We start from the raw sequence: 23,305 nt of genomic DNA on the forward strand, positions 1-23,305 counted from the left end.
AACTAGCAGAGTAAAGGGGTTATGAACAGAGACTCTGGAGCCAGGCTCCCTGATTTCTAACCCTGGCAATCACTGCTTTCCTCCTGGGCCTCAGAACACCTGCAAAACACATTCAAGTATGTTTCTTTTCTGCACCATCCCCACTTCCCCCATAACAGCGTGACATCAAGCAAGTTAGTTAAGTGTTGTATGCCTTCTTTCCTCTTCCTTAAAGTGAGGATAGTGTATATTTCATAGGGCCCTTATGAGAAGTATTGATGGGAATGAGGAGAAGCAGGGAAATTTTAACCTGAGGACATTCAGAATATTTAATTCTAGAGATGGGTTCAGTTTTGCAAGGAGGCAAAGACATGGGTCTCTGCTCCTACGCTGGGGAGTGGCTCTTGAATGTGTAAGTGAATTCTCCCTCTTTCTGCATCTTATACATATTTCCCAAGTTTCTGTCCTCCTTACACTTTTCTCCTTAACTTCATTTATTACTTCTATGCTGTGACTTCTAAGCTTCCAGCCTCAGCTCTACCTCCAGTCCTAAATTTCCAGCTGCTTTCAGGAAATCTTCTCATGGATATCACAGTAACATCTTAAAATTAGTAGCTCCAAAATTGAAATCACCTTCTCTTCATGCCTGCTCCCTCATGCCCGCAACTTTGTAACCTTCTTTGGCTACTCTGAAATTTCACCTCCCCCCCCCCAATATTTCATATCACCTTTCCCTGCTTGATTTATTTCATTCTTATCATTTATCACTATCAAATATACTATTTCACTTATTTATCTTGTTTATAGTTTGTCTCCCCTGTTAAAAAGTTAACTCCACGAGAGCAGGAATTTTTGCCTCCTTTGTTTATGGTGTATCCCCAGGAACTAGAACAGTGCCAGGCATCCAGTAGGTGCTCAATGAATATTTATTTTATGACAGTGAAGTCTCTTCCCCCCTAATTCCCATTGCCAGTTAATCTAGTTAATTCTACATCTATGGTGATTTTTGCTTCTGTCCTTCTTTCTCTTGTGCTGCTACCGTGTTTATTCAGCTGTCACTGTTCCTCAAAAATATTGCAAGAGCTTGCCACCTACTGGCTAATGAGATTTGGGCAAGTTATTTAAAAAGGGTGTAATAATAGTATAGACTCATAGAACTGTCATAAGCCTTTTGTATATGATGTATGTACAGCATTTGACCCAGTTCCTGGAACAGTATGAACCCTCAGTGAATATTAACTATTTTTATCTGCTACCCTGGGCTAGTTCTGGGCTAGCTTTCTTGTTTCGTCTTCTGCCCCATCCTATACTTTGGCCCCAGTTGACCACTTGTGGTTCTCCAAACCTGACATGAACCTTCATGCTTTCCACGGAATGGACAGCAGGGAATGAGAGGCAGGCAGGATCAGAGAATTCCCTTCTGTCTGCCAAATTAGGTACTGCTGGACTAGATAGCCCCTGACTTGCATCAAAGGAAAGGAAAGCTGGAGAACGCTTTTTATCACAGTAAGCAAAAACTGAGAGGACTATTTCTCGTGTTTTAGTTGGGTTCAGAAATTTCGGCTAAGCTGAACCACAGAGTTTCAATATTTCCAATGAAGATCGTGAGGCTCAGGAAGAACATGTAACCTACCTGTGATACCACAGTAAGATAGTAGCTAATTTGGTAAGAAGGCTTCTTTTCTTAACTTTAGGTCTCTTTATTCCACAACATGCTGGTCATAAACCCCAAACAGTCTTGTCTCATAAAAGCACATTTCCCATGCCCCAGCAGATAATTCACTTAAATGAAAACACAGTTGAAGCTGTTAACTCTGAACCATCTCAGGCCATAAGCTTTTAGGTTGAGAGGCAATGGCAGTTCATCAGGCACCACTGTGAGCCCCACCAGATCCCCTGGCAGAGAGACAGACACCTATAAATAGGTGATTTAGATTGAGCAAGCTGCACAAAACCAGGAGTGACTCAAGACTACATGGGTCCACTTCAGCATTTACCTGGGCCAAGGCAGAAGACAAGCGTGAGAAACTGGAACAGCCAGATCATGCTCTTAGCAGTGGAGAATGGTGCTGGAGACCTCAAGGCAGTCAATGTTCTTGGCATTCTCTCATAAACTGAAAGTGCTTTTACCGAAATTGCTCTCTTCCTCTCAGAGGCGTGGCAAGGCCTCCTTCCCACATACAAAGAGTCCCAGTTTTATTTTATTACTCTATTTACTTCTTTTCTGAGCGAAGTGCAAAAATCTTGTGTGTGTTGTGAATTGGAATTTTCACTGTCTATTACGTGTTGTGGTTATGCAACCTAAAATTTACTGGGTTCTTTTTTTCTGAATTTTTGAATTTTATTTAATTTATTTTTTTTATACAGCAGGTTCTTTTTAGTTATTCATTTTACACATATTAGTGTATATATGTCAATCCCAATCTCCCAATTAATCACACCCCCACCCCCACCCCCCTGTCACTTTCTCCCCTGGGTGTCCATATGTTTGTTCTCTACATCTGTGCCTCTATTTCTGCCCTGCAAACCAGTTCATCTGTACCATTTTTCTAGGTTCCACATATATGCGTTAATATACGATATTTATTCTTCTCTTTCTGACTTACTTCACTCTGTATGACAGTCTCTAGATCCATCCACGTCTCTACAAATGACCAAATTTTGTTCCTTTTTATGGCTGAGTAATAGTCCATTGTATATATGTATCACATCTTCATTATCCATTCATCCGTCGATGGACATTTAGGTTGCTTCCATGACCTGGCTATTGTAAATAGAGCTGCAATGAACATTGGGGTGCATGTGTCTTTTTGAATTATGGTTTTCTCAGGGTATATGCCCAGTAGTAGGATTGCTGGGTCATATGGTAGTTCTATTTTTAGTTTTTTGAGGAACCTCCATACTGTTCTCCATAGTTGCTGTATCAATTTACATTCCCACCAAGAGCGCAAGAGTGTTCCCTTTTCTCCACACCCTCTCCAGCATTTATTGTTTCTAGATTTTTTGATGATAGCCATCCTGACCGGTGTGAGGTGATACCACATTGTAGTTTTGATTTGCATTTCTCTAATGATTAGTGATGTTGAGCATCCTTTCACGTGTTTGTTGGCAATCTGTATACCTTCTTTGGAGAAATGTCTACTTAGATCTTCTGCCCATTTTTGGATTGGGTTGTTTGTTTTTTTGATATTGAGCTGCATGAGCTGCTTGTATATTTTGGAGATTAATTCTTTGTCAGTTGCTTCATTTGCATATATTTTCTCCCATTCTGAGGGTTGTCTTTTGGTCTTGTTTATGGTTTCCTTTGCTGTGCAAAAGCTTTTAGTTTCATTAGGTCCCATTTGTTTATTTGTGTTTTTATTTCCATTTCTCTAGGAGGTGGGTCAAAAAGGATCTTGCTGTGGTTTATGTAATAGAGTGTTCTGCCTACGTTTTCCTCTAAGAGTTTGATAGTGTCTGGCCTTACATTTAGGTCTTTAATCCATTTTGAGTTTATTTTTGTGTATGGTGTTAGGGAGTGTTCTAATTTCATTCTTTTACATGTAACTGTCTGGTTTTCCCAGCACCACTTATTGAAGAGGCTGTCTTTTCTCCATTGTATATTCTTGCCTCCTTTATCAAAGATAAGGTGACCATATGTGGCAGGCAGATTCTTAACCACTGTGCCACCAGGGAAGTTCCTGATAGTATGGTTTGATGCACAAAAGTTTTTCGTTTTAATGAAGGCTGGTTTAATTGTTTTTTCTTCTGTTGCCTATACTTTTGGTGTCATATTCAAGAAATCGTTGCTAAATCCAATGTAATGAAGAATTTCCCCTGTGTTTCCTCTAAGAGTTTTATAGTCTTAGTTTTTGTATTTATCTCTTTGATACATTTGAGTTGATTTTTCTATATCATTTAATGCAAGGTTCACCTTCATTCTTTTGCATGAGGATATCTAATTTTCACAGTACCATTTGTTGAAAAGGCTGTCCTTTCCCTATTGAATGTTCTTGGCATCCTTGTCAAAAATCATTTGGCCATATATTTGAGGGTTTATATCTGGTCTCCTCTGTTTTATTCCACAGCACCCTGTGTCTGTCTTATGCCCCTGCCACACTGTTATTTTTTTTTTTTAATTAAATTTTTTTTTTTTTTTAATTTATGGCTGTGTTGGGTCTTCGTTTCTGTGTGAGGGCTTTCTCTAGTTGTGGCAAGTGGGGGCCACTCTTCATCGCGGTGCATGGGCCTCTCACTATCGTGGCCTCTCTTGTTGAGGAGCACAGGCTCCAGACATGCAGGCTCAGTAGTTGTGGCTCACAGGCCTAGTTGCTCCACGGCATGTGGGATCTTCCCAGACCAGGGCTTGAACCCGTGTCCCCCGCATCGGCAGGCAGATTCTCAACCACTGAGTCACCAGGGAAACCCCTGCCACACTGTTTTGATTACTGTAGCTTTGTAGTAAGTTTTGAAATCAGAAAGTGTGAGCCCTCTAACTTTGTTCCTTTTCAGGATTGTTTTGGTCATTCAGGGTTGAATTTAATCAAATACATTTTTTGGAATCTCTCCAGATGATTATTTTTTTCCTCCCCTTTAATGTGTTTAAAGAAAACCTTGCAATAAAAGATTTCTTTTGCAAAATATATTCAAAGTCTCGAAAGAGGAAAATCTGCCACCTAGAATACTCTACCCAGCAAGACTATCATTTAAAATAGGTGGAGAAATAAAGAATTTCTCAGAAAAGCAAAAATTAAAAGAATACAGCAATACTAAACCTATCCTAAAAGAAATATTGAAAGGTCATCTCTAAATAGAAAAGAAGCAAGAAGAAATAAGAAGGAGTAAATCCAACTGGAAAGTAAATCACTTAAATTACCCAGTATACAGTTAAAAAAGAAAAAAAACCTATTTGTGAAAGCAATGGTAAACACAAGGAACAGCCAAAGGATAAACATGAAGATGTAAAAAGAGACATCAAAATCATAAAGTGTGGGGAAGGAGAGTAAGAAAATCCAGATTCTTTTTTTAAATTTATTTTAAAAATTTTATTTATTTTATTTATTTTTACTTTTTTCGGCTGTGTTGGGTCTTTGTTGCTGCATGCAGGCTTTCTCTAGTTGCAGCGAGCAGGGACTACTCTTCATTGCAGTGTGCAGGCTCCTCATTGTGGTGGCTTCTCTTGTTGCGGAGCATGGACTCTAGGCATGCAGGCTCAGTAGTTGTGGCTTGCGGGCTCTAGAGCACAGGTTCAGTAGTTGTGGCACACGGACGTAGTTGCTCTGTGGCATGTGGGATCTTCCCGGACCAGGGCTCGAACCCATGTCCCCTGCATTGGCAGGCAGATTCTTAACCACTGCGCCACCAGGGAAGCCCTCTTTTCCCTTTTTTTTAGAATGTGTTTGACTCTATATCACTATCAGTCTAAAGCAAGCAGATAGAGGAAGGGGTTAACATATTGGAAAAACAGGGTAACCACAAATAAAAAACTTACAACAGAGTCACAAAAACCTAAAAGAAGAGAACACAAGTATAAAATAAAATGAAATCATCAAACCACAAAAAGAAAAAAGAAAGGAACAAAGAAGAAATAAAGAATCAACTGGAAAACAAGGTTTGAAATGGCAATAAATACATATATATCAATAATTACTTTAAATGTCAATGGACTGAATGTTCCAATCAAAAGAGATAGAGTGGTAGGCTGGATATAAAAGACAAGAGCTTACACTATGCTGCCTACAAGAGACCCACTTTAGGGAAAAGGGCACACATAAATTGAAAGTGAGGGGATGGAAAAAGATATTTCATGCAGGGACTTCCCTGGTGGTGCAGTAGTTAAGAATCTGCCTACCAATGAAGGGGACATGGGTTTGATCCCTGCTCTGGGAAGATCCCACATGCCACAGATCAACTAAGCCCGTGCACTGCAACTACTGAGCCTGTGCTCTAGGGCCCATGTGCCACAACTACTGAAGCCTGCACGCCTAGAGCCCATGCTCCACAACAAGAGAAGCCACCACAATAAGAAGCCTGCACACCACAACAAAGAGTAACCTCCATTTGCCACAACTAGAGAAAGCCCACATACAGCAATGAAGACCTAATGCAGCCAAAAAAAAAAAGTTATTTCATGCAAATGGACATGACAAGGAAGTGGGAGTTGCAATACTCATATCAGACAAAATAGTCTTTAAAGCAAAGGCTATAAAGAAAGATAAAGAAGTACACTATATAATGATAAAAGAATCAATACAAGAAGAGACTTTTACACTCATCAACATATATGCATCTAATATAGGAAGACCCAAATACATAAAACAAATACTAACAGACATAAATGGAGAAATTGATAGGAATACAAAAATACTAAGAGATGTTAACACCCCACTCACATCAATGGACAGATCTTCCAGACAGAGAACCAATGAGGCAACAGAGGTCCTAAATGATACAATAGAACAGTTAGACTTAATTGATATTTTCAGGGCACTACATCCAAAAAAACCACAGAATATACATTCTTTTCAAGTGCACATGGAACATTCTCTAGAATTGACCACATCCTAGGGCACAAAACTAACTTTAAGAAATTTAAGAGTATAGAAATTATTTCAAGCATCTTCTCTGACCACAATGGCATGAAACTAGAAATCAACCACAGGAAAAGAAATGAGAAAAAAAATGATTATGTGGAGACTAAATAACATGATACTAAAAAACCAATGGGTCAATGAGGAAGTCACAAAGGAAATTAAAAAATACCTTGAGACAAATGACAATGAAAACATAACCTACAAAATCTATGGGATGCAGCAAAAACGTTTCTTAGAGGGATGTTCATAGCGATACAGACTTTCATCAAAAGGAAGAAAAATCTCAAATAAACAACCTAACTCACCACCTAAAAGAATTAGAAAAAGAAGAACAAAACCTAAAGTCAGCAGAAGGAAGGAAATAATAAAGATCAGGGAGAAAATAAATAAATAGAGATTTAAAAAAAAAAATAGAAAAAAGCAACAAAACCAAGAGTTGGTTCTTTGAAAGCAAAAACAAAATTAACAAATCCCTGGCCAGGCTCACCAAGAAGAAAAGAGAGAGAACCCAAATAAACAAAATAAGAAATGAAAAAGGAGAAAGCTCAACTGATACCACAGGAATTTAAAAAAAAAGAGAGAATACTATGAACAATTATATGCCAACAAATTTGACAACCTAGAAGAAATGGACAACTTCCTAGAAACATACAGCCCAGCAAAACTGAATCAAGAAGAAATAGATAATTTGAACAGACCTATCACTAGAAGTGAAATAGAATCTGTAATAAAAAAACTTCCTACAAACAAAAGTCCAGGATCAGATGGCTTCACAAGTGAATTCTACCAAACATACAAAGAACTTACACTGATTCTTCTCAAATTCTTCCAAAAGACTGAAGAGGAGGGAACACTCCCAAAGACATCCTATGAAGCCACCATCACCCTGATACCAAAACCAGACAAAGACACCACCGAAAAAGAAAATTACAGGTCAATATCTTTGATGAATATAGATGTAAAAATTCTCAACAAAATGTTAGCAAACCGAATCCAGCAACACATAAAAATGGTCATATACCACGACCAAGTGGGATTCATCCCAGGTTCACAAGGATGGTTCAACATATGCAAATCAATCAATCAATGTAATACACCACATTAACAAGATAAAAGTCAAAAGCCACATGATCATCTCAATAGATGCAGAAAAAGCATTTGACAAAATTCAACATCAATTCATGAAAAAAACTCCTACCAAAGTGGGAATATAGGGAACATATCTCAAGATAATAAAAGCCATTTATGACAAACCCACAGCCAATATAATACTCAATGGTGAGAAGTTGAAAGCCTTCCTGCTAAAATCTGGAACAAGACAAGGATGCCCACTCTCACCACTTCTCTTCAACATAGTATTGGAAATCCCAGTCACAGCAATCAGACTGGAAAAGAAAAGTTATCCAAATTGGAAGGGAAGAGGTAAAATTGTCACTATATACAAATGACATGATATTATATATAGAAAACCTAGGGACTCCACGCAAAAACTACTAGATCTAATAAATGAATTCAGCAAAGTAGGAGGGTAGAAGATTAACATTCAGAAATCAGTTGCATTCCTTTACACTAACAATGAAATATTAGAAAGGGAATGCAAAAAAGATACTTTTTAAAATTGCACCAAAGAAAGATAAATACCTGGAGTAAACCTGACCAAGGAGGTGAAATATTTATATGCTGAGTACTCTAAAACATTAATAAAGGAAATAAAAGAGGACTCAAAGAAATGGAAAGATATCCCATGCTCTTGGATTGGAAGAATTAATATTGTTAAAATGGCAATACTACCCAAAGCAATCTACAGATTTAATGTGATCCCTATCAAATTACCCATGACATTTTTTCATGGAACTAGAACAAATAATCCAAAAATTTATATGGAACCATAAAAGACCGAGAATTAACAGAGCAATCCTGAGGAAAAAAAAAAACAAAGCAGGAGGCATAACTCTCCCAGACTTCAGACAATACTGCAAAGCTACAGTAATCAAAACAGTGTGATATTGGTACAAAAACAGGCATATGGATCAATGGAACAGAGCAGAGAGCCCAGAAATAAACCCACACACCTACAGTCAATTAATCTTCAACAAAGGAGGCAAGAATATAAAATGGGGAAAAGACAGTTTCTTCAGCAAGTGGTGCTGGGAAAGTTGGACAGCTTCATGTAAATCAATGAAGTTAGAACACACCTTCACACCATGCACAAAAATAAACTCAAATGGCTTAAAGACTTAAACATAAGACATAACACCATAAAACTCCTAGAAAAAGCATAGGCATAAAACATTCTCTGACACAACCTGTACCAATGTTTTCTTAGGCCAGTCTCCCAAGGCGGTAGAAATAAAAGTAAAAATAAACAAATAGGACCCAACCAAAATTACAAGCTTTTGCACAGCAGACCATAAAAACAAACAAAAAACCAAACAAAAAACAAAAGTCAACCTACGGAATAGATGGGAGAAAATATTTGCAAATGATACCATGGACAAGAGCATAATCTCCAAAATATACAAACAGCTCATACAACTCAACAACAAAAAAACAAACAACCCAATCGAAAAATGGACAGAAGACCTTAATAGACATTTCTCCAAAGAAGACACACAGATGGCCAGTAGGCACATTAAAAGATGCTCAACATCACTAATTATTAAAGAAATGCAAATCAAAACTACAGTGAGGTACCACCTCACACCAGTCAGAATGGCTGTCATTAAAAAGTCTACAAATAACAAATGCTAGAGAAGGTGTGGAGAAAAGGGAACCCACCTACACTGTTGGTGGGAATGTAAGTTGGTACAGTCACTATGGAAAACATTATGGAGGTTCCTCAGAAAACTAAAAATAGAATTATCAAATGATCCAGCAATCCCACTCCTGGGCATATACCTGGAAAAAACTATAATTAAAAAAGATACATGCACCCCTATGTTCATAGCAGCACTATTCACAATAGCCAAAACATGGAGACAACCTAAATGTCCATCAACAGATGAATGGATAAAGAAGATGTGGTACATATATACAATGGAATTCTACTCAGCCCTAAAAAAGAACAAAATAATGCCATTTACAGCAACATGGATGCATCTAGATCTTATTATCCTAAGTGAAGTAAGTCAGAAAGAGAAAGACAAACACCATATGATATCACTTATATGTGGAATCTAAAATATGGCACAAATGAACCTATCTACAAAACAGAAACAGACTCATAGCCATAGAGAACAGACTTGTGGTTGCCAAGGGGGAGTGGGGAGGGAGAGAGATGGACTGGGAGTTTGGGGTTGGTAGATGAAAACCGTTACGTTTAAGATGGATAAACAACAAGGTCCTAATATATAGCACAGGGAACTATATTCAGTATCCTATGATAAACCATAATGGAAAAGAATATAAAAAAAGAATGTCTATATGAGATTGGCACAACATTGTAAATCAACTATACTTCAATAAAAATTTTTTAAAAAAGATTTCTTGGGCTTCCCTGGTGGCGCAGTGGTTGAGAGCCTGCCTGCCAGTGCAGGGGACACGGGTTCGGGCCCTGGTCTGGGGGGATCCCACATGCCGCGGAGCAACTAGGCCCGTGAGCCACAGCTGCTGAGCCTGCGCGTCTGGAGCCTGTGCTCCGCAACAAGAGAGGCCGCGATAGTGAGAGGCCCGTGCACCGCGATGAGGAGTGGCCCCCGCTCGCCGCAACTAGAGAAAGCCCTCGCACAGAAACGAAGACCCAACACAGCCATAAATAAATATATAAATAGATTAATTAATTAATTTAAAAAAAAAAGATTTCTTAAAGATAAATCACTTCTGCCTTCTGGAGAGAACCCCTACTTGATTGCAATTTTTTCCTTTTAATTCCTTGCTTGGTTCAATTTACTAAAATTTGAATTAAGATTTTTAACATTTATATTAATAAGTGAGACTGATCAATATCAGGAATTGACAAATTTTTTTCCGTAAAGGTCAAGATAGTGAATATTTTTAGACTTTGGGGGCTGTACAGTCTCCACTGCAACTATTCAACTTTGCTGTTGTAGCATGAAAGCAGCCCCAGTCAATATGTAAATAAATGAGTATTGGGAGTGTTCCAGCAAAATTTTATTTATTAACACTGAAATTTGAATTTCATATAATTTTTGCATGTCACCAAATATTATTCTTATTTTGAGTTTTTCCAACTTTTAAAAATTGTAAAAACTATTCTTAACCCACGACCTATATAAAAACACTTGGAAGACTGGATTTGTCCACAGGATGTAGTTTGCTGATCCCTGGTCTATATTTTTCTATTTTGGGAATCATCCTAATCTAGTTTGGAATCAGTGCTATATTAATAGTGCTCAATGAATTTTGAAATTTTCCAGTATTTTTTACACTTTGGAACAGTTAAAATTACATAGAAATTATCCTTTCATTGAAGGTGGTGGAGCTAGCTCATAAGACGGTCTAGGCTTGGTGCCGCTTGGGGAATTAGATAACTGAGTATATTTTCCATTTTATCCCTGGTTAAAGAAGTTCTTCTAGTTATAACCTTTCAACTTATGAACTATTATGGATGTAAATCTATATACCAGAGCAATACATTTGTTCTCCCTGCCACAAGATGGCGTTATGTTTGTGTTTTGGAAAGATCACTCTGGCTGTGGTGTAGAGAATGGATTGGACCAGGGCAAGTGTGACTTCAGGAGGTAAAGTGCTGTTGTCCAGGTAAGAGATGATAGTGGCTTGACTGCTGTAGCTACTGCCGGATGAAAGAAGAAAAGTTGGATGGATTATAAAAACATTCAAGGAGGTATGTCAGGGATTTTCAAGACCACTTCCACGTTCAATGGTTCACTACGAGGACTTATAGGATTCAGCATATAGTTATACGCATGGCTGTGAGTTATTACAGTGAATAAATACAAAGCAAAATCAGTAAAAGGAGATGGTATATAGAGTGGTGTCCAGGAGAAATCAAGGTACAAGCTTCTAAGAGGCTTCTCCCAGTGGAGTCACACAGGATATGCTTAATTCCTCTAGTGACATGTGATGACAACAAGTGTGAAATATTTTCTACTAGAGAAGTTTGTCTGAGCCTAGGATTCCAGGGTTTTTATCAGTAGTCATGCAGGCGCTGTCTACCTAGCATGTACAAAATTTCAGAATCCCAGAAGGAAAGAAGGTGTTCAGCACAAAGCAAATTGTTTGTATAAACAGTTTAAGTTCAGTGACTCCCTCTTATCAGGGAATGGTAGAACTCTCCCCAAATCCAAGTTCCCAGACACCAGCCAAGGGCCAACCTTGTAAGCACACCTTTCAAAGGATAGCAGTCTTAGGCCCACATTGTTAATGTTAACTCTTTTCTGTGTTTTCTAATTCTTAACTCTGTTTTCTACACAGGAAGTAAAGCCAGCATTTGTCTATTGCATTTCCATCTGAAGGTTGGAAACTTATTAAGGGAATATACTTTGGAATAAATAGCTTTGTCATTGAGACACGTGCCAAAGAATTACTCATTCCAGGTAAGGTAAGACAGTTAAAGGCTGTACAAACTGTTGCATCTTCACTAGTTAATCAAAATATTATACACTGAGGACTTCCTCTGCAACTTGCACAGGATCAGACATTGTGGATACAAATGATGAGCAAAACCAGATGTGATCTGTGCCCCGATGGAGCTCACAGTCTAGTGGGGAAAGAGAGACATTGATCAGATAATCACAAGGAGAAATATTTAAAGATAAAATTTGAAAACTGCTGTGGTGGAAAGAGATCTAGTATAATGAGAGTAAAAATGGGCATCAGACATGGTTTGAAGAACAGGAAGACTTCCCTCAGGAAGGGACATTTGAGCTGAGCCCTGAGGGATGACTGGGCATTAACTAAGTGAAGTGTGTATTAGAGGTAGTGAAGGTACGGAGTGGGTGGTAAAAGATTTCAGACAGAGGGAGGGTCCTAAGGCTAATGTGTAGATTAAATTAAATGAAATGTGCCAGAACCTCAGAGGGCACTAGAAAAACACCACCAAAAATTTTAAAAAATCTTCTCAAGATTATCTGTATCTGTTTATAAAGTTGCTACACAGGTGGCTCTGAAATTCTTCTGGGTAGTGGTTCCATTTCAGCCCAACAAGAAACGGATGAAGAGATGTAACTGTGGGAGCTGGGAGCCCAAGCGTATTTGCAAAGAGTTGCTCAGAGCAGAGGATCTGAAGTTTCTTTGATAAGTAGAGAGTAAAGGAAGTGGTTTCAGATCTAGAAGGTACTGTTTGCTATCTCACATACCACCTCTTAGCAAGTCATTTCTTCAAAGTTTTACAAAACATCCTGAGGCCCTGCACCCATAGTTCTGAGGGAACCACACCCTAGTCTCGTCATTGAAAAACCTAGTCCTTTTATCCCTTTTCTCCAAGTGGCACTGTGGGTAATCCATGCAATCTTACTCTCAAATTCCCTAGAAACAGACTCAAAGTGGTTTCCAGGACTTCTATTCTACTCTTTTTTTTAAACATCTTTATTGAAGTATAATTGCCTTACAATGGTGTGTTAGCTTCTGCTTTATAACAAAGTGAATCAGTTATACATATACAATGTGTTCCCATTTCTCTTCTCTATTCTACTCTTGATGTCTGGGTCCCAATCCGAGTTCAGTTCAACAAATATTTATTTATTTATTTATTTATTTATTTATTTATTTATTTATTTATTTATTTATTTATTAACATCTTTATTGGAGTATAATTGCTCTACAATGGTGTGCTAGCTTCTGCTTTATAACAAAGTGAATCAGCAAATATTTATTAAGCTCTCCTAGGCATTGGCTTCTGTGATGAGCGCTCTTAATGAAAAGATGAATAAGACAAAGCTCTTGTACTGGAGGGAAATGGACCCCAAAACATATGATTTAAGTGTCCAATTTCTCTGTTTCTAGGATGATCAAGGCAGAACTCCCTGCTCTACCTCTAGCCATATGCCTCTGCTGTGCTCTGGTTTCTTGTTTCTGGTCCTGGTCCTCCCTATCTCTAGGTTTTCCATCTTCTCTCAGGATCCTGGTCATCTCTCTCACAACAGACTTCCTTTTCCCCATTCTCTGTCTGACTACTCAATCCATGGTAACTTTGTGTCTATTCAGTGTCTGAGTTCTCAGCTGCTCAGAGCCTTTATCATATTGTTGATAGTCTTTGATGTTTCAGCTACTTATTTTATCTCTTCTTTTCTTGAAAAAGCAAAGTAAGACACAAACAGAATAGATGCATCATCAAATATTTTTGGGTTTACTTGCTGAAATGGAGCTTGTAGTCTCATTTCTTAGCTACTTACAAGGTGTGGACAATACTTTAGTAATGGAAATTTACAAATGCATGAAATAAAAGATAACATGTAGAAAGGATAAAATACCCTGTTACAAACATGGCACCTAGTTCTGAAATAGGTTTAGCAGCATTTGCTACTAGTGAGCATAATCTTCATGCTTGTATTAATTAATCCAAGTTTTTGAGGATCCAAGGTTTATTAGGTACTGTGGACACAAAGAAAAGGAGAAACTCTTCTGAGCCAAAACAACTTATTGACCAGTTGGGGAGACAGTTAAGAAAATGCCACAGCTATATAATTATAAAAGAATATGATAAATGCTACTATTATGCACTTATGTACTAAATGCTGTAGGAGTGTAAATAGGGAGCTATATATTTAGCTTTGAGTGGGAGGTTTTGGAAGGCTACACAAAGAGGGGATACTTGGTCTGATCCTTGAAATATGAAAGAGCCATAGATGGAATGGAGAGAAAGGCATTTCAGGTGGGGGATGCAGCATGGGCAAAAGCATGGGAGTGGAAAAGGATTTGGTGTGTTCATGGACTCACGATATTTCTATGTGGCTGGAGCCTAGAGAAGAGGCAGGTGAGGGGCCTGGAAAATCTGATGGGTCAGATTGCTAAGGAGTCTGGTCCCACAGGAAAATGAAGTGATAACTTCCGTGTTTTAGAAAGATTGCTCTTTATGTGATAGCAGCCCAGGTAATAAATGATAAAGGAATGAACTGAGAGACTGGGATAGAGAGGGAGGGTGTGTTTGAGAATTAGATTGAGGAGACATGGTTGAGAGGAGCCATATAGAGGAGTTGGAATTGACAGGACCTAATAGCTGATTAGATATAGGGGGGAGGTGAGGTGATGGGAAGAAAGAAAGAAGACTCGAGGATAAAAGATTTCTCTGCTTTGGGTAGCTGCTGATTGGTGAAGCAGTGAAGAATAGCAGTTCAGGACACAGCCCCTGGAGTTGGAAGACTAGGAATTGATTCCTGGTTTAAATATTTGTTTGTCTGAGTTACTTAGCCTTTCTGTGACTCAGTTTCTTAACTTGCAAAATGGAGGATGATTGCATCTACTTTGGGGGTAGATAAGTTTTAATGTTTTTTATGGGCTTTAAATGGGTGAATACATATAAAACATCAGGGCGGGAATGGTACATAGTAAGCACTCAGTAAGTGTCAGCTATTGTGATTTGGTGGGCCACTAACTAGCACAGTAGAAACAGACAGAAAGCAAGTTGGGGAGGTCAAGGAAAGACCTGTGAGTTCAATTTTGGGCACACTGAATTTAAGGTGACTTCTGACATCCATGCAGAAATGACCCATAAGCAGTTGGAAATATAGATTATAAATTAGTGATTGAGATTATGTGCGTTTTTTAAAATTCCCTGACAGATAATTTATGTAATTATTTGCCTATGATAAGACCTCATAAGAAAAAAATCTCTATTTCCCACTTGCAAAGATATGGCCACTTTCAGGTCCCAGAGTTGATGCAGCTGAACCCAGAGGCTTGTGGAGGGCTGTTCAAAACTGCCTGGGCAAAAGCAGCCAGCAAGAGCGACGATAATAATTATCATCCAAAGAGAAGGTAGTTCTCTTATGCATTCTCTAAATAAATTTCTCAAAGTCTACAAGCCTCTAGAGAACGTACTAGTCATTACTTTGCTTCCTCAAATCAGAACTTCAGGACTTTTACTAATGGGTCTTTGTCAAAATGTATTAACACTTTAATATGAAAAACCGTCAAGGGCTCCTCACACTTGGATGGAGGATCGTTAAAATCTCAAGGTGCGTAGCTGTTTCTTAACCATGAAATAGTATAGCACAACTCCCCAGTTCTTACCTCTTCTGTTCCTGTTTTTCTTGTGGTATCAATAGTGGAAATTTACACTGTGTTCTTCTCATTTTGTAACAACTCATCAGAAATGCTTAAGACCTGGATTCCTTGTTTGCTAGGAAACTAGCTCTGTCCAAAATGCAGAGAGGGCTTCTATCCAAGTTTCTTTAATGGCTGTTTCCAAAAGGAAAGTTGGGTGGTTATCCAGAGAACAATGGAATTAATATATGAACATGTTGACGTGGAGCTGCAGTTATTGTCTTTAAAATATTATTATATGTACATATTCATTCAATAAATACTTGTGGGCCACCTATTATGTGTCAAGCAAGGTGCCAGGTGTGTGCTATACTTGAAGCAAAGTGCCATGTGTTGGGAATCCAGAGCAGGTAAAGGAAGGCAGCATGGTAGAGTGCAAGTACTTAGCCCTTGATGACAAGAAGTCCTGAGTTCAAATCCTGTCTTCCCAAGCTTACTGGCTTTGCTAAGGTATTTACTCCCTCAGCCTTAATGTAAACTAGAAGAGTTAATTTCTATTTTACAGCATCTAGTGTAGCAGTTGGTGTACAAAGTAAGCCCTCAATTAACTATTACAGGCTCCCTGCCCTCAAATAGCTCTTTATTTCGTCACTATTATTCAGACATAGCCCCTGTGCTCTCACTAGTTGAGGAGACAGGTATGTTATCAGGTAACTAGGATGTAGTGTAATAAGTGAAATAATAGGAGCAGATATTGAGTTGAGGATTGAGAGTTAAAAGTTTGATATACCATGTTAGTTTAGCACAATATCAGATACATTTCTGTTGCAAGAACCTTATTTCATAATTTTGGTTTAGCATCTTATGATGGTTTCAGGCCTATAAGAACAGCTAATATAATGATCCAGGGCTTTACTGTGTGCAGGCATGGAACACCTCATTTAATCCCACATCAACCCTACAGGGTAGGAGCCAGTATTATCCCTATTTTACAGATGGGAAAACTGAGGTACAGAGAGGTTAAAATAACTTGCCCAAGGTCACATATCTAAGAAACCAGGATTTAGACCCAGGTACTCTAGCATCAGAGTCCACATTTGTGACCACTCATTACACTTTTTCCTATTGTGTCCTTAAGCTTCATTTTACAGCCAATAGGGGCTGTCACTAATTACAGGCGAGAAAATTTTACAAATCAAGGGAAATTCAGGGAAAATTCAAATAGAAGGAAAGTAATGGATCTTGAAGAGAATATAGCCCGGTCATTTCTTTTCTCCAGGAGTAACCATGAGAAGTGCTCTCTGTTTACATAGCCTGGACCAGCCAGGCTCCTTCCTATGCCCACTTTCCATAGGTGGCCCAATCCAGCTCTTCTCTTGTGGGCTGTGCAGTTCATAATGTTCTATAGCTTTAAAAAAAATCTAATTTTAAATCAGCTTCACTTTCTTTTTCTGAAAGGCATTAACTGCAACTTCTTATTCTCTCAGTTCCCTGGTAAAGCTCACGCTGACTTGCGAGGGAGTGTCCTGTCTTACCGGTGCTTTCCACTAGAGGGCCCTGCCCCTCAGATTTCAATTTCAATTTCAACGCACATTTTTAAAAAATTATTTATTTATTTATTTATTTATATTTATTTTTGGCTGTGTTGGGTCTTCGTTTCTGTGCAAGGGCTTTCTCTAATTGCAGCAAGCGGGGACCACTCTTCATCGCGGTGCGCGGGCCTCTCACTGTCGCGGCCTCTCTTGTTGCGGAGCACGAGCTCCAGACGCGCAGGCTCAGTAGTTGTGGCTCACAGGCCTAGTTGCTCTGCGGCATGTGGGATTTTCCCAGACCAGGGCTCGAACCCGTGTCCCCTGCATTGGCAGGCAGATTCTCAACCACTGCGCCACCAGGGAAGCCCTCAATGCACATTTTTAAACTAGCACATCTTTGTCTGATACAAGATCCTCTTCCATTGAAAGAATACTTTGATTTTATAGACCTGTTGTTCATAATCTAGCTTGTATGGAAATATGTGAAGGGGAAAATAAGATCACATTCATTTTACAGAAGGATTATCTGAGAACTGAGCCCTTAGGAATGGGGTGAGTAGCTTATGTCTTCATAAATCGGAAGATTCATAGGAAAGAATCAAACACGGTGGTCCTGAGTCCCAAAGCCCACTTGAAGAATTCCTGTGCACTGGTTCCATCCCAGGTTCGTTCTCCTGGAAGACTTAAGGAACACTTATCTCTGGTTCTTTCCTTTCTTCTTTCCTTTCTCCCTCTTCCTTCCTTCCTTCCTTTCTCCCCCTTCCTTTCCCCTTCCTTCCCCCTTCCTTCCTTCCTTCCTTCCTTCCTTCCTTCCTTCCTTCCTTCCTTCCTTCCTTCCTTCCTTTCTTTCTTTCTTCCTTTCTCTCTCTCTTTCTTTCTTTCTTTCTTTTCTTTCTCTCCCACCCCACCTTTCCACTGGGGTGTTAGGATACTAAGAATGTGACTGAGTAAGCACACCAGAGAGAGGCAGGGGCAGCAGTTACAGAATGAAGATATTCAGGAGCAATCCCTCAATTCACATAAAGGAGTACTTTTATTTTAGAAGAAACAGCCTGTTCAGTGTGACTTTGGAATTTCTTCATCCTTTAGGACCACATCTTTTTATTTCTTCCTTCATACCCTTCCCTAGGGTGACTGCCTTTCACCTCTTCACACCTGGTTCATTGCATCACTTGATGTCTTAGCTGGTCTGTCTAACTCTGAAAATCTTCTCCCTCCAAAGTGTCCTTATACTAGGAATAGCCTCTGATATCTGCCTCTTGATATGTAATGCTTGCCACGATTTGATTCCACTGTGCTTATTGGCTCCTATCCATCAGTATTTTCAATATGTATCTTCTTTGCAAGCTGGCTGGTCACTTTCAATTCTATTCAGCAGCATTTATAGCTCACAAACAAGGTACAAGGCATCATGCTGGTTGGCGGTAGATGCAGAGATGAATAAAGCTATTACCTCTCATGATCACCTCTTCATGATCATGAAGTCACGGGCCTTGCCTTTAAGTAATGGACAATATAGAGGGAAACAAATAATAATCTATACTGTAAGGTAGAATGAAATGAGTTTTAATGACAGAAAGACCAAAGGGGTGGGGGAAGGAGTGCAAAAAGAACCATAGTTAATTTGACTAGTGATATCAGGGAAAGCTTCATAGACGAGGTGACATTTGAGCTGGGTATTGAAGGATGTGTAAATGGACAGGGGATGGGGGCATACATTCCATCTGAGCACTGTGCCACACACAGGCAAGGGACTGTGAACATGCGTGGTATATCTGGGGAGGTACCCCAAATACATGACACAGATCCAGTCCTTTTCTTTCTTTCATGCCTTCCTCACTTGGATGTCTTCTGTCTTCTTCATTCTCTGCCAAATCCCATCCATCCTTCGAGGTCCAGCTTCAGCTGCACTTCCTCCATAAGATCTTTTCTGACTGTGCTAGCTCATGCCACTCCCTGTAGCATGTAGTTCAGAATTTAACTGTAGTGTTTGTGCTGTAGTTAGACCAGGGCAGACATCATGCTCATCTTACACTTTGGAGACCTTGCAACCCCCAACACAGTGCTAATGAGAGTCAGGACTAGGTGGTTCTATGGACCCATTAATGGGGACTAACAACTTCATTCTGCCTAAATGCAGTTTATTTCTGCTATCCAGCCTGGGATTGTTCATGGGGGATTAGAATTTAGCTGGTTATGTTTGCTAACACAAAAGGGAAACAATTTTTCAAATGCTTACTTCAATGTTCTGCTCAGCCATAGGTGATTCCTCCTCAGTGCTGTCAGGGGAAGGGGGAGGGCCATTAACATCAGCTTGAACTCCACGGCTTTCTGGGCTGAGCCTTAGGAACTGAGGTGAACCCAATTTCATCATCTATACTGTCATCTACCAAGTTCCCTCTAGAGAATGACTGCTTCCTTCAAGGTCTATTGTTTTGATGGTTGGGTTCCCCTAAAGTGCCAGAAACATAGCTGAGCAATTCCTTTTAGAGAATGGGGTTACTGGATATGGCTTCTTCTTCTTGATGAGGCTGTTTGGAGTGTGTATTAGCCTGGTTCTGCAGAGAAACAGAACCAACAGGAAATAGCTATAAAGGAATTGACTCATGTGGTTATGGAGATTGAAAAATTTCAAGATCTGTAATCAGCAAACTTGAGAGGTGATGGTTTAGTTCTGGTCTGAGTCCGAAGGCCTGAGAACCAGGACAGCTGATCGTGGATGTTCCAGTCCATGTGCAAGTCCTAAGGCAGGAGAAGACTGATGTCCCATTTCAAAGACAGGCAGAGAGAGAGAATGGATTATCCCTTACTCTGCCTTTTTGTTCTATTCAGGTTTTCAGTGGATTTGGTGATGCCCACCCACACTGGAGGGGAAGATTAATCTGCTTTACTCAGTCTACCAATTCAAATGTTTATCTCATCCCTCACACTCACAGCCTGAATAATGTTTAACCAGATATCTGGGCACCCCATGGTCCAATCAAGTTGACACATAAAATTAACAATCACAGAGTGATATAGAAGGAAAACGTGGCCAGAAAAAAATATATTATGAGGTTTCTGAAGTGGAGTCTGAAGAAAAATACCCCAGCAGTCTAGTTCCTACAGAAAGAGCATTTTCCAACACTCTATTGGGAGACTGTGTCTGCACAGCTGAGAGCCACAACTCTGATGGCTTCCCATGCCACACAGTCATATAGGGTTGGGCTGGTCCAGCCAGGTGTACCCTGAATAAAATTTCCCAGGCAAAGGGACAAACAGAGGCTGACATGCAGTCCACACTCTACATGCCAAGTCATGTACTCAGGTGAGGGGCTAATCTGCCCAAGGTGCTGTGTGGATTTGGGGAAGCCATGCACCAGGGCTCCTCCCATATATTGAGTGTGAGCAGAGGCTCCTAAGTGGTGTGTCATGGCAGATTACAGGTGTGCAAAATGTGGATCCTTCACATATGGGGTTGCTGGGAAGAGTCATCACCTCTGGTCATACACAGCCTCCAGCCATGAGCAATCTTGACTGTTTATCCCATTAGACCATAAAAATATTTTCTCCATGTGCTGCGATGTGAAGAAGGGTGGGAAGCACTGTGCCAAAGGACCTGCCTTGTCATCCATCAGGAAGGGAGCGATTTCAGGAAGGGCATGCATCCATTTGCTTATCTAGGCAAGAGCTATGCCCAGCAACAGAGTGTTTGCTTCTTTGCTTACGTGTTGGGATCTGGTGATTTGCAATCTCCAGGTAAGATCTGGGAAGAGCAAGTCTAGGTCTGGAGCATCTGCCAGTAGGTATGGTTGTAGCTCAGTTTCCATGGGGAGAATTCCATCTGGGAGCCTAGATCACGATTTCATAGCTTGAAGTCCCAGGAGGTTTGCTGTCCTGAGTGTTGGTTTTCCCTATCTGCACAAAAGGGAGAAGGAGGACATGTTGACTGAAAGGTGCTGGTAGGGAATTCCAGTCCCACAAGGAGCCCTCGAGAGTCATGCAAATGGTACAGACAGATGCCTTAGATTTCCCTGGTTCTGGGGTAAACTGGGGAAGCAGGGCCTTGACCTTTGCTGAGTCCCTCACCTCTGTTCCAGCCACCCAATTTGGAAGCCCTTGGGTAATCAACTTCTTAGCTTAGAAAAAAGCAGCAGTAGAGAATGTGGATATTTGCATTGATTTTGATTATAGGCTTGAGGCGATATCCAGGCTCAAGTTACCCACATTCCATGTTCCTAGTTCAGCCTTCATTCCTTCTGTACCCCAGTAACTGCACCTTGGTCTATATGTACTGGTGAGTCACCTCCACTGGTGTCATATGCTTTAGTTACTTAGAATACTGCAGACAACCCTCCCATTGGCTCACAGAGTCCTAGGTTTTACATTACATATTAACCAAATTAATAATTGTCATCCAACTTGTCTAGAGGGTTTACTTTGAGATGTCTCAATCCAAGAGTCCCTGATTAATCCCTCAAATCTAGTCTTTTCCAGTTGTATTTTCTTCTCTGTTTCCTCCCTCTCTCCTTCCAATCCTGGTTCAAACATGCGGACACCTTGCTTCCCACTTCCTGCTTCTCCTTCCTTTTCCCTCCTCCTCCTCTTTCCTCACTCACCTCCTTCTTTTCCTTCTCCCTCCTTTCATCTCCTGATCACTGAGGAAGTCAAGGTCCTTTTATCTTGTTCTCCAGGACACTTGGCTGATCTTTACATTCAAACTGACCTGTGCATTGAGCTCCCTTACGACCTTCCTACTTGGCCAACTCATAGATGCCTCATAGAATCAGCTCTTAATTCTTATTCATGGATTCACTTGCATTCCATTTTGGTATCCTGATATTTCTTCCCACTCTTCATTTGTTATCATTATTATCCCTTTCCCCCGAGACTTTCGGGTTCAAATTTATCTTTCACGATAAGCTTCCTACTTATTAGCTCAGCTATTAAACAGAAACACTTCCAAAATATTTGATTCACCCAGATACCCCAGAGCTGTCCTTATTGTAGCAGAAATGAGGACCCTCAGACAGTATCAACCCCTCACCAGATTCCCCAAACTGAAAGACCTGTCAAAGATCAGGACTTACCTTCTCTCTTTGCATAATTGAGAGAAGGACATTGAGGCACAGGGAATGTGAGTGTCACTAGAGCTCTACAAATGGTTGGGCATGTTGCACACTGTGAGGGTCTGCTAAGGGAGCAAATGGGAACTGGGGTTCAGCCTGTGTTCTACTTGCACCTGTGTTCTACTGTGCACTTGGTGTGGGCCTGTGTCTGCCCAGGGTAGGGGGAAAGTGGGGGACACCTGCTTTCTAATTTCCACACTGTGAGCTAGCAATGGCCTTGGATGTTATAGAGGCTGGAGTTTCCACACTGTAGTTCAGAGGCCTAGGGGCCTCTGCATATAAAGTGTGGGATCAGCATCATGGAGGCCAGCTTGTGGATGGTCATGGACCTGGGGAGTAGGGCTGTGTGCATGTGTGGAATGAGACCAAGGGCCTCAGAAATTAATCCTGAGAAGCATAGAGTCCCAAGGGAACCAGCTGACTCCTGGTTGGATGGACAAGGTACAGCAGAAAGGTTGGAATAGACAGGACAACAGGGATAAAAATCAGAAAGTCTTTACCTTATCAGAGTACTGCACTATGGAATAAATCGTGTTCACTGGCTCCTCCTTGGTGGGGAGCACCTGTAAAACACCCATCTTCCCTCAGTGAGGGAGCCCAGGCAAAATCTTATGAGTCCCCCTTCTTACTTCTGCTTCTGCCCGTCAGCCCTCCCTGGTTGCACTTTCACTAGGTGGCCTCCTCTCCAGCTTCAGCTCTGGTTCCATCCGGCTTTGGAGAGGATCAGGTTCAGGAGGGGGTGAGCATGGGACAGTTGGCAGCCATTGGGCAAAATCTTCAGGAGCCAAGAGGAGGGGTCAGTCTGAGTCTTGCTTAGTCAGAATTTTAGCTTTCCATGGGCTCTATGGACCCAGCTGACCTATCAGTCCAAGCATAAGGCTGGATTGACCGGGCAGACCTGTTTCCCTTTCACTCCTTGGAGACTTTAGGAGAGCAGGCTGGTGGGGGCACAGAGAAAGGCAATACCATGTAGAAGTCTGGTTCAGGGTGG

The 23,305-nt window shown here is 40.4% G+C and overlaps 2 protein-coding genes across 4 annotated transcripts in view; both read right to left on the reverse strand.

Annotated features, from left to right (window-relative positions):
- Positions 1–2,082, reverse strand: part of SLAMF6 (SLAM family member 6) — a 31,148-nt gene extending 29,066 nt beyond the window's left edge. The window contains exon 1 of one of the 2 annotated variants that reach the window (XM_036868643.1): positions 1,977–2,082. In XM_036868643.1, coding sequence (XP_036724538.1) covers positions 1,977–2,082 — 106 coding nt within the window. The remainder of the gene's footprint in view (positions 1–1,976) is intronic. The other variant, XM_036868634.1, reaches the window with a different exon arrangement.
- Positions 2,083–20,052: 17,970 nt separating this feature from the next.
- The window catches only part of CD84 (CD84 molecule), a 38,589-nt gene continuing 35,336 nt past the window's right edge, over positions 20,053–23,305 (reverse strand). For both annotated transcript variants that reach the window (XM_036865353.1, XM_036865348.1), the window contains 2 exons: positions 22,815–22,877; positions 20,053–21,103 (listed from right to left, as the gene is read on the reverse strand). In XM_036865353.1, the coding sequence (XP_036721248.1) occupies positions 21,038–21,103; positions 22,815–22,877 (129 nt within the window). In that variant the 3' untranslated portion in view covers positions 20,053–21,037. The remainder of the gene's footprint in view (positions 21,104–22,814; positions 22,878–23,305) is intronic.

The sequence above is a fragment of the Balaenoptera musculus genome, chromosome 1, assembly GCF_009873245.2.
Source record: "Balaenoptera musculus isolate JJ_BM4_2016_0621 chromosome 1, mBalMus1.pri.v3, whole genome shotgun sequence".
In the NCBI taxonomy this organism is placed as follows: Eukaryota; Metazoa; Chordata; class Mammalia; order Artiodactyla; family Balaenopteridae; genus Balaenoptera; species Balaenoptera musculus.